Below are 12,105 nucleotides of genomic sequence, written 5' to 3' on the forward strand. Positions count from 1 at the left end.
CAGATGAAGGAATTTGTTCTCTGTTTATATCCTGAAAGACCAAATGCAGTGAACCAAGATGCCAAGGTATTCAAATTTAATTTCATATATTCAAGTTTCATTCCATATTTTCAAACTGTCATTCTATATATTATGACTTTAATTGTATATACGTATATAGGGATGTATTGACTTCTGTATCAAAGTGTAAATGTTGTAGCCCTCTGCTAGTTATGTGGCACACAGTTCTATGGGCTCCATAGTATATGTGAGCATACAGGTATATGTCTGCACGTTCCTGCAGCAGCAGGGATGCGGGTTATAGTGACCTGAGCTAAATGCCTTTGATAGAAAAGCCTTGGCCCTTCTGCAATCCTCTTAGTCCCTGGCTTAGATCCCTCTGTGTCCCCATGGAGGACAAATACTCCTCCTCTCACTCATCTCATCAGGTCTATCATTCACATCTACACCCTGGGACCTCCTTTCCACCTCCACCTCCACCTCCACACTGGTGCCAGTGGGTGCAAAGAGACAGGTGGTGCTGCAGCGTGATAAAGTGGACCGCTGCAAAGTAGTGCATTACATGTACTGCACCGTAGGCTGGAGGGAGGAGGATGTGGGGAAAAGTAACACAATGGGTGTGATCTGAGACTTTTGGACGACAGGAAAAAAAGATGGTGCATGAATAATTTAATAGATGCCATTAGTAAATCCACAATGTGGTGAAAGAGCGATAGGATATAGTGTTTCTAATGACAAAGTGGATGCGGAGTGTGTGAAATTTATGTGGATGGGAGGCAGAGGTAAAGTCCTGAGATGAACCAGGATGTTAAATTCACAGCACAGATGCCACACAAAATTTAATAGATAAAATCTTGCTAATGTTTAGGGCTCTTTTTTGCTCTAACCATTATCACTTTAAAGTATTGTTAAGTCATTTGCATGAAAAAATCAACACTATATAACAGCTAAATGTTAACTAATCCATACAGTTTGAGAGTTGCAGTAGGGACCTGGTGGCAGATTAGCAAAGGCTTCTCTTCCAGTGACCTGCTTTCCTGGGTAACTCATGGAGTGACGTGGAAATAAGCTCTTTTGAAGCTAAAGCCAATTTACCCCCAAAGATTAGGGCAGATCTGTCTGGACAGGCCAAAGACACAGCCTACCTCTGCCTCTCACACACACACCTAGAAGAGACCTTTCCATGCCGCAGATCCCGGGATGGAAGAGGGATGAAGGGAGCAGAGGAACGACGAGGGAGAGGAAATGGGAAGATCGGGGCTGGGAAGGCTTTGGCTCCAGATTAGGCTCCTAATGGGGTATAACGTGATCCTATATGTTGAGTTACTGTGGTGTTAAAGTAGCTGATTTTGACTTGACAAAGACACACAAACATGATCTATGGGGTGCTGACATTGTCTTTATTTCAGTTATATGTGCAGCCAGAAGCTGTGTCCGCTTTCTTATTAAGACAATGAAATAGCCGTTTGTTTTCTTTACAAAAAAAAAAAAAAAAAAAAAAAAAGCTCTTGTCAGGAGGAGTTTCCCTTCAGTCCTACATGGCAGTGAGACAATATTGAGCTGAATTTCAAATCTCTTATTCTTGCACCTCGGCTACGTCACACAGCAAAAAAGGAATAAATTGTGAGGACCCACAAAAAAAAACATTATTAACAAAGATACCCACAAATTTGCATAAATACTAAAAGAAACTACAGTCGCCCTCCCCCAAAGTGTTTTAAACCAGGTTTTTAATTCACAATGAACACAAAGAAAATAGTCATCTGTAAATGCAGCACAGTTATATCAGTTTATCAGACAGCAGAGAAAGTCCATGACATGTTGGATTGGTCGATGATTGGTTGATGGCAGTTGTGAGAACGTCGTATTGTGATTTCTCCGTCCGCTACTTTTGCTCTAAGTGTTCGTAAACAAAAATAATTAGCCCCCCGAAAACCTTTGGTATAAACATCTTTATGTGTTTTGTTGGTAATAGTTAAAGTCATTAAAACTCTTTCAGAGCACTATAAAATAAATTAGCATATTAAAGACTATTTAAGCTTTCAGTTAAAACAATACTGGAATCCAGAGTACAAAAGTTGGAGGTGAATTTTGGTTGATAAGTTAGAGGATGCTGAGCAGTGTGTAGGTCCTTTAATATTTTGGTCCTGTTACGGTCCAAAACACAGTTGGACAGCAGAGCGCGGAGCCTACGTGATCAGTATCTTGCTTTTCTTGATATTTAAAAAAAAAACTGTAATGGAGACAACCAACACCCCTCTCTTCCTCTCAAACCCCCGTACAGACACAACACACACACTTCTACCCTTTCACCTTCCCGAGTTGGTCACAAATCACATCCGTCTACGTTATTTGCAGGGATGGTGAAGCCGGTCTGGTTTCTGTTTATCCCTTCCTACCCTCCCTGCTTCTCTGGCCCTTAAAACAACTGTCCTCTTTCCTTTAATCGCCACGCGGGCCCCCTCTTCCTTCTTTACTCCCTTTTCGCTCGTCCTTTCTTCTGCCTCTTCCCGTTATCCTCCACCTCCTCCACTTTGCTATGACCGTTAGTTACCGTAGATGTGCCGTTTGCGACGGGCTTGCCTCCCTTATGCGTGGAAGAGGGTTTGCGTCGGTAAGCGTGGTAGTAGAAGTTGGCGAAGAGGATGATGAAGGTGACGGCGTAGCCAATCAAAGCCCACTGCATCCAGGCGGGGAATGGACAGCCTGTGTAGAGGGAGTGGCCGGCGTGGCCGATGGTCACGTGGAACTGGATCTGTTGAACATACAAAATGTCATGATGAAAGGGTTAAAGGTGCAGTATGCAAAAGATAGTTGATTGTTGAGTCTCATGCCCAAGTCGTCAAATACCAATGCTTTGGTTTAGTGGTTCGGCCCGACTACCAGCCAACCCAAAGCGTCTGTATTTGACAAGTTGGGAATGTGTCCTTACTCCTAAAGATCCGTGGTCAAAACCGTTTGATACCAAGTAAACTTGAGTCACATGAAGGTGCATCCTCACCGTGTTTCTTTTCTTAAACCTACACTACATAACTTTAAATTACGTACATAACATTAAGTTACGTACCTAACGGCATACATGGGGCACTAACTTGCCACATATTGTTACTGTTTCTGAATCGATATATTTTGCTCTGAACCAAAAAAAATCTACAGATATAATCTCTTTTGTCTATTTCTAGTTTCTTCAATGACCTAACTGCAATGTTATGAACAACTGCGCTAGGGCTGGATATCGGTATTCGATGACTTTAGAGGTATCCATCGAAATGACCCATACTAAATAGTATCAAAACATCTCCAGTGAAGTGCTACTTGCATAGAACCCTTTTTGCACCACAGATCTGATCATAGACCGTCCAGTCTCCCCGATGGATATTAGCAAACTTTCTGTTGCTGCCTTCTCCAGAGCTGCTCTCCTCCAGGCAAACAGTCAATTCAACATCTGCCAGTTAGCATTAGCTAACACAGCAGTGGTGACTAATATCCAGCACTGAGGTCTTGAATGATCTCAACACATCCAGTGGCTCGACTCTGTTGTTAATAACCATCAGGTAATGTTAGCTGTGTGATGCCAACAGTTGGCTCTGTCACTGTGTGTGTGGCCAGGCAGACTCTCACAATGGTCCCCAGTGTGGAACTCACACTCCTGCAGCAGCAGCTATAAACTACAAAGTCTGTGGTGTGGTTAAGTTGAGCGCGGCGTATTTGATGGAGCAGACAGTTCAGCGTGCTGAGATACCACCAAAATGTTTGAAAGCATAGCCATACTACACACCAACCCATTCAAATTATTGGAACCCAATGAAGTGCTCTATTGGTATTGGTATCACTTCAAAGGTACTGCTATTGTAATTTTTTAAACAATACCCAGCCCTTGTTGGCACAATTATGTTTTCTTTGTCAAAGTGACGTGCTTTGGGCTGTGGCGTGGCAGCCGTATGAGTGGTAGAAGGTAACATTAACCCAGAAGTTGACTTCAACGTCACCACCACAACAACAAGGCCATAAAATTGTGTTCGGCATGGTGACGTTCTAAAGTCTCATTTAGCCACTTGTTAGCAGTTTTTTTAGATACATAAAAGCTTCAAATATTATGAGTGGGGACATATTTTATGCCATAAAACAAAACGTGAAAACCTCGACAGGCTTTATTTCAGGCATTGAACCAAAAACCCATTTAAACAACCCATTAACTTCAAGACGAGGGTACCAGAAGTGCATAGATGTTACCTCATTTCTGGAGCACTCAATACACATCTGCAATTTTTTACAACTCAAAGGACACATGCAAAAATAAGTAATACCCACCATCTGAATAATGGTGAGGTATTTCTTCCACCAGAGGTACTTCTGCATCTGAGGTCCCAGAGCTGCCAGGCCATAGTAACCGTACATGAGGACATGGATGGAAGAGTTGATGGTTGCACCAAAAAATGCTGTGGAAAGATAGAAGGGTTAAATCTGTATCAGATGGCATGGTGGTTGTGTTATTTATAATTGGCTAGTGTGCAAGTGAAAGTCGCTTCTTAAGTGGCAAAAAAGACAAGATCAGTTGATAATTTCGACATCTGGATGTAGTTACTCAAGATCCTTTTACTCACACTGTCCACCGGGGACCCATTTGATGCCGATCCACCAGAGAATGAACATGGTGCAGTGATGGTAGACGTGGAGGAAGCTGACCTGGTTGAACTTCTTCCTCAGGATGAAAAACACTGTGTCCAAGAATTCCACTCCTTTGGAGATATAGTACCACCAGAGAGCAGATGCTATCTGAAGACATGAAATAAGGTGGAGTGAATTACTGCAGCTCGCTCCGGTGGATCTGTTTGCGATAACAACATTGACAGATAACAGCTTAAGACTGCAGATACAGTGTGCAGCACTCATTAGTGTCACTGAAGGCCCTGGTTAATCAGCCTTTTACAGCCCCAACCTGACTCCATTCATGTAGGGCAGTTGAGTAACATACTACGAATAATCACCACTGCAGAGAACAGTTTTTAAGAATAAATATGTGAACAAGGTATAAAAAAGGAACAAAATGCTAAAATTTAAGTTTAATGCTTTAATTTTTTGTGAGTGCCCCAAAAGGCAACTCTACAATATTGTCGCAATATTCATATGAAGACATTCAGTTAAAGATTTTGTGATATTTGATTTTCTCCGTATCGCCTAGCCTGAGGTAAAATAATATCATACTGTAGGATGACAGCATGAAGTAGCATCATAATATACATAACAAAACACTTACATATCATATATTACGTGTAACTGTATCCTCCTGAGACCCTGTGTCCTCATATGAGGACATCGCATTTTGGGTTTACTTGACCTTATACTTGATTCTACCGAACACGGACCTGTTGTCCTCGTTCGTGGACACTTCTTTGTGCCATCTAGTGGTAGTAAGAGCACAATACACTAATCCATGTAAAAACAAGATGGCGGCCATCTCTGCCAAGTCAGTCTCCAGCCGATCCTGACACAAAAGTGGACAAGGTCCAAAACCTGATCACATTTTATGGTTGAAACTTGTTTATTTATGATTATTGATGTTTGTAGTTCGATATGGCAACAAATTTGACCAATTTTAGCAACAGTAACAAGCTAAGACACTGTAAATGTTTAGTTTTTAATTCTTATCGAGTCCCACTGATCCCAAATTGCTAGGAGAAATTGAAAATGCATACCAAACAAAAGTTCGGGTCTCAGGAAGAATGTGAATAAATGTATATATATTGCAGATGTAGTCGCGATTAGATGTCCTATTGTCCCACAGCAACATGTCACACATCACTCTTTGTGCTCTTCTATCTTAGGCTGCCCTCCGCCCCACAGTGTACATAAAAAATACTCCCTACTTCCTGTTCAGGGAATGTTGGTTTTGGGAGCTTCCCACCACAAACTTCCTCCATTTAGAACACCCTACAATGTTATCTACGCACACATCACTTCCTCCATACCTTACCCTGGTAACATAAACACCTCACATACCTGTTGCTGCTATTGTGAAATGTTGCGCTACAGAAATATAAATAAAAATGTTCGTCGTAATATTGAAGTTACACAGAGCTGTAACTTCAATATTGGTTTGGCTAGCATAAAGTTTAGCTTAAAAGCAGGCATGGAGCAATGACTGATGGGTAATCTTGCTTGTCAACTTGTTGCGAACACAGTTCACAGTCCCCTTTGATCTGAGCATTGTTTGCTCCCTATGGTTTTGCTTAATGTGGCTCAACAACCGCAGTGAACTACCAGGCGACTCACTCCTACCAGCCTGCTAAACACATGCACATAGTACACATGGCTGCTCTCTGAGCCGAGGTGCTGTGGCATCATGCCACCGTGATAGAGCGAGGCCAGAGGGTGGAGGTTGGGGTGGAGTGTTACAGTGGTGAGACCAATTACCCCCGCCTATCTGAGCGCAGGCCACGCCCTGTTTGTCCTGAAATCACTACAGATATATCTGTTGATATCCTCCTTTAACCCCCAGCAAAACTAAATGCACAGATCTCCTCGAGGTCAAAGGTTTCTCAAGTTAAGTTTGTGTTCAGAGGTGTGTGCTGAGGTGATGTGTGTGTTGGAGGGAGCTCACCCTGACTTCATTGACATCATTGGAGTAGTTGACAGGCTGACAGAGGTAGCTGTACCCGGCTGCTCTAGAGCCCAGTAGGAGCTGATGGGAAGAAAGGAACCACAAAGTCAGAGAGAGGCTGAGAGAGCAATGGCTGACATTTCCTAATATTTTGAAGAATGCAACAACTACTGCTATAATCTCTGTTCGCGCATTTGTTTTCTCAGAAGGATACCAATAATTTACCAATAAGTTTTGAGTTTTATATAAGAGCATAAACAACTGAGCGCCAGTAGACATCAGGGATTGGAAATCATTGCTACAGTAGAATCTGTATTCTGTAATATTGCAGGAGGTGCTGCATCTTATTTTTCATTAGAGTAGATGTATCACCAGACACATTATTAGCTGAAAAAGAAAATATGTAGAGTAGGGCTGCAACTAATGTTTATTTTCATCTTTCTTCTTTAATCAGTTAGTTGTTTAGTTGTCTATACAATGTCAGAAAATGTTGAAAATGTGGATCAGTGTTTCCCAAAGTCCAAGATGACGTCCTTAAATGTCTCGTTTTGTCCAAAGATATTCGGTTTATTATCATAGAGGACTAAGAAGCCAGAGAACATTCACATTAAAGAAGCTTTTTTTTATAATGACTCAAACCAATTAATCCATTATCAAAGAGAGAACGCCTGTTCAACCACTTCAATTTCAAATTAAAGTGGTTCAACTGAGAGTATCTGTCCTCTCCCTTTACATTACATAGTAGGTTTGTCACAGTGGGCAGTATTAATAGTGACACACACTGCTGTAATTTGCTCTGCACCATCCTTATTGTCTTTTCTTGCCTTTCTGTGCATTCTGAGTGAGCAACCAGCAAAATGAAACATGCATAATCAGCCAGCGATACGACAGGGCAATTGGACGAATATCTGTGTATCGCCAGTTGGTTATTTTGGGCAATTTTTGTCATTTTATTATGCTAATTTCATAGTCTCCAAAGAACAAATGAGAGTCACTGTTCAGCAGGCAGCAGGGAGAAACAGGAAATCAAGGCCCGACAACTCATGCAGTTTTCTGATCAGGCCAGTGAAAAATAAACTTGACGTTATCTAAAAATAAATCGCGTTCTGCAGGGATACTCAGCTTCCGTTGCCCAGGGGCCACTTTTGCAAAATGACAGGAGGCAAGGGGACAGTTTATAATCTTAAACCAAACATTAATACTAATTATCAGTATATATATTAAATGGCCATTTTCAACCTTTCAACGTTTGCTGTATGCAGGTGTGTCTTAGGATTTGAGGATATTTAGGGCTTATCTTAAACCTCCCCCGGCACTTTTTGTTTTTTTAAAGAAACAAACTCTATTTTGGAAATATTCAAATACTAATAATATGATGATTATAATATTAAAATCTGAGCGTAAAGCCAAACTTGACTGTCACAGTGTTTCTTTGATATAGCCTGAGGGAAAAAGATTTGTTAACACTTGTAAAGGGAAACATATTAGGATCTTATTATGTAGTTGCCATGGCAACAAAAACAAAAAACAACACTATAAGTCATGTGTACTGTGGTACACGAAGTAATCTCCATGTCCTCACCTCTTTGGCGATGTAGAAGTTGAGAACCACCATGCTGAAGTTGTAGACTATGAGGGTCTTCCTGAGTGTATAGGGCTGGCGGTCCTGCATGTATCTAGGCCCCGCCCACAGGAAGAACAGGTACAGGCAGCTGATGGCCAGAGTGGGGACTGGAGATGACATCATTGGCCAGTTCTCCACCCTCTTGTCTGGAGGAAAAAAAGGTTCATTTCAAAAGTTCAAACACATGTCATGCCTGCTGTATTAAGGTTAATTTGTACAGTTAACTCCCACACAGTTATAGAACATGCACACACACTGTAACAACCACATGACACTTGATTGGTGTGACACAAGTGTATCAGGTTTGCACTGAGTTAGATTACTACATTATAGTTTTGTAATAATCACTTGAAGGAAAAGTTCAGGTAAAATCCAGCTTTATTAACATACTTTATACATTTTTTTTTGCTCTTTTGTGTCTATACAATATTCTAATTTACTTAACAGCCTTTTTGTTTCCTGTTTAACCACATTACTAAACTATGTATTTAATTGTATTTAAATTTATGCCCAGGCTACCTGTGGCTGCTTCCTGGTTTAACTTTGACCTACCAGATTTAATCATGTAGTTATGCTATCGCAAACTTGTACATGCTTTTTTTTGTTGTTGTTGTTCGTAAATTCCATTATATTCAATACGTGCATTACGCAGTATGCGCACTTCAGAAATTTATGATAAAAGTTGTTGAAAATATATTCAATAGTATAAAAATAACTTTAAAATAAATTCAATTGAGACAGCAGGAGAAATTACTTTGCCTAACAGATTTTATATTGTTGCTTTGTAAAATGCTGTCGAAAGAAATAAAAAATATAAAAAAAATAAAATAAATTCAATTGTACAACAAATGAAATACAAAAATTAAAAGTACGGAAAAGGGGAAAAAAGCCAAAAATCAGTATCTTTAAAAAAAATACAAAGTCTTTTAAGGCAAATCATTTAATGCATATAATATTTTACTAAAACAATAATTAAGTTAAATATGTAATTTTCGGCTGATGAGAAATAAGGATTGTTTAAAATGAGTAGTATGGAACATTTTGGTTACAGCGCATATCACATGCGTGTTATACCCCTTTCTCTCCCCCCCCTGTTATCAACCTTTTTATCTTTTAAATTGAGGCAAAAATGCCAAAAAAAAAAAAAAACAACACTTCTAAAGCTTTTCAGTAAGATATATTTTTCTTTTTGTGGAAAGGGTCTTCTGTAAATCAAACCAAAAAGAAGTGGCATGAAAACCATCTATGTTTATGACAAGTATGCTCACACTTTCGGAAAGATAACATCCTAAATTGGGCACTTTTCTGTGCCCTATCTCTACAGGTACGCTGATGACTATAATCTTATCATAACCCATACCATTTTACCTGATAATTTGCATGACAATAACAGTCGACAGTCACATATCTGAATTGGCACATGCTGCTCTTAAGTGATGTAAAGATCTTACCTGCTATAGTAAGGCCCCATTTGTAAAATTCTACAGTGTCATTCACAAGATGTGTTACAACCTCCATGGCTCTGCCTTTGGTCCTGATTATACTGTGGCAGGGAGAGAAAAGGAGAGACAGAGAGGTAAGGGAGCAGACATTGGTGAGAGGAGCCACCATAATTAAATCACAAACCATACGTATCCTATCAGTCTAACTAGTAGCATGAGGAGCTACGCTACGGAACCACTGAGACACATCTCTGCCATAATTAACTTCCAACTGACGATGTGCACATGTTCATCAGGCCAAAGAGAACACTTGCCAGCATCATATCAAACTGACATCCCCAAGTATAAGAGCCTTTTGCACAGGGATCTGTATTATGCTGTGTCATATTATACAGTACACAATGGACTTATTCGGCTCATTATAAATGAATGGATGAAATCCATTACACTCAGCATTGCTGCAAACATCCCAAAAGATGGCACTAGGCCTCTCTTCTCTTTCCGTCGTTTCAAACAATATTGTAACATTAGCCATGGCAAGATGCTAATGCACTTTGCATTGATTCTTATGATTGCTGGCCGGTCACAACAGTTTGAGATGATTGGAGGAAATGGATAATTAGTTATGTCTCTGTATCTGACACTTCAGATAGATAGAACGATAGATATGGATGGATAGATAGACTCAATTCCTCTATTAACCTCCTTTAACGTAGTAATAGTGGTACCTATTCATCAAGGGAGATATGTGCACCTTATTGTCTGTAATTAAGCAGCATTACATAACAAACACTTCTTATCCACCTGAGAGCTGAGAGCAGGTGTCTCCATATTAATCTATAATTAATCCGATGCGTCAGATCAGCTGCCCTTTCAATAATTAATGTGCACCAGTGAGCGTCCACTCCACGCTGACAAGAAAAGTGCTGAGTATTTGGAGCAATATTGCACATGGGTGTGAGCACCCACCATATAATCTGCAGCATGGACTACTTTTTTTTTTTTTTTTTTGCAGGACTTCATAAAACAACATACCCAACCTAGGGTTTGGTTTAGTTGCAGTGGCCGGCGGAGGGAAATCAGATAGAGGAGGGTTAACCGGGTTTGTGCGCACACAAAAAGACAGGGGCGCATGTGTCAGCAGGTTTCGCTCGGACCGCTCAAGAGGCTTAAATTCAATTGATCAACGAGCTTAGATGTAGGCCTAAAGTACAAATGCCCAACGACCCACAAGCCAGTTTGATGGTTATCTGCCTACATGTCCTATGACACACTAAAAAAAAAAGGTTTACTGGTCAATAAAAATAGAAAAATATGGGGATAAAGCTTCCACACTGTTACAATGACACTCGTATTGTAATTCTGAAATAATAATACATTTAATAAATGTGTGTTTTAAAAGCTGTAGCTTACAGACAGTCAATTAAATCGTTTTGTTTAATCGTAGGGATGTTAGCGGTAATTTAAATGCTATTCAAATGTGCCTTTTGCCCAGGCTTAACAGGTGGGTGGGTGCTAACGGCGAATTAAGACGACAATAATGTTAGCTAGCGTTACTGTAAACTATAAAAATGTTAAGAAAAGTATTTTCTTGTCACCCACATTATCAATTAGCTTTAACATGAACAAAGGGCTGGGCTCGTCTCCATTAAGGCTTCTTAATTAAGCCCCAAAATGACACTAAAACTGGGAGTTAGCCGGTTTTTAAAAATATTAATACACGAATAGCATTAGCATGCTCAAATTACGACAACGTTAAAAACCGTTACTCACGTCCTCGATATTTAAAAGCGTGTAATGACATCCGGTGCAATTTGATGCCCAACTCCTCTCAGTTACGGCTGCGCTCCTCTTCTTGTTCTTCGTCTCCTTCTTCTTCTTCTGCTGCCGTTACTGCTACTCAGTTTCTACGCCGCTCCGGCTACAGTTCGACATTAAACAGCAATTTGGCAAGAAACTAGACAAGGCAAGTTAAAATCTATGACTAAGATAGGCCAATTATGCATTCAGTCCGTGCCGGCCGCTCAGCCGCATCATCTTCTTGCAGTCTCCTACACACAGAGAAGCCAGACGGTATTGCGCATGCGGGAATTCACCCTTCGCGTCTCGTGTGTGTGTGTGTGCGCGCGCGGCAGCCGTTGGCAGCTCTGTGTGACAAGACGATTATTTCCCTCTGTTCTTCCTCGGTGTTTTCCCATTATTATACAGCTAAATGACCAATTAACACACATATTAACCCACAGAATAACTTCTAGCCGTCTAAACTACATAAATCATCCTAATAAACCTCCACCATGTTCTTTTTTGTGTATTTAAACAAAGCTAATATTTCCACATCTTAAAATCTCTTGTCTAAATCCATGTATTTGGCTCTGCAGATAGCAGCTGACAACATGGCGTCAATGCCCGGGTTATCCCACTAGATGGTGCCGTCAAGC

General features: G+C 40.5%; 1 protein-coding gene across 1 annotated transcript; it reads right to left on the reverse strand.

The window, feature by feature from the left end:
* Positions 1-1,379: 1,379 nt before the first annotated feature.
* On the reverse strand, positions 1,380-11,740 carry LOC117271271 (very long chain fatty acid elongase 4-like). Its single transcript, XM_033649423.2, has 7 exons — positions 11,441-11,740; positions 9,677-9,768; positions 8,184-8,371; positions 6,602-6,682; positions 4,605-4,776; positions 4,312-4,439; positions 1,380-2,755 (listed from the first exon to the last, which is right to left on the reverse strand). The coding sequence occupies exons 2-7, from the start codon at positions 9,741-9,743 to the stop codon at positions 2,474-2,476; spliced, it is 918 nt and encodes a 305-aa protein (XP_033505314.1). The 5' UTR covers positions 9,744-9,768; positions 11,441-11,740; the 3' UTR covers positions 1,380-2,473.
* Between the last annotated feature and the right edge of the window lie 365 nt (positions 11,741-12,105).

This window comes from Epinephelus lanceolatus, chromosome 13 (assembly GCF_041903045.1).
Source record: "Epinephelus lanceolatus isolate andai-2023 chromosome 13, ASM4190304v1, whole genome shotgun sequence".
NCBI lineage: Eukaryota > Metazoa > Chordata > Actinopteri > Perciformes > Serranidae > Epinephelus > Epinephelus lanceolatus.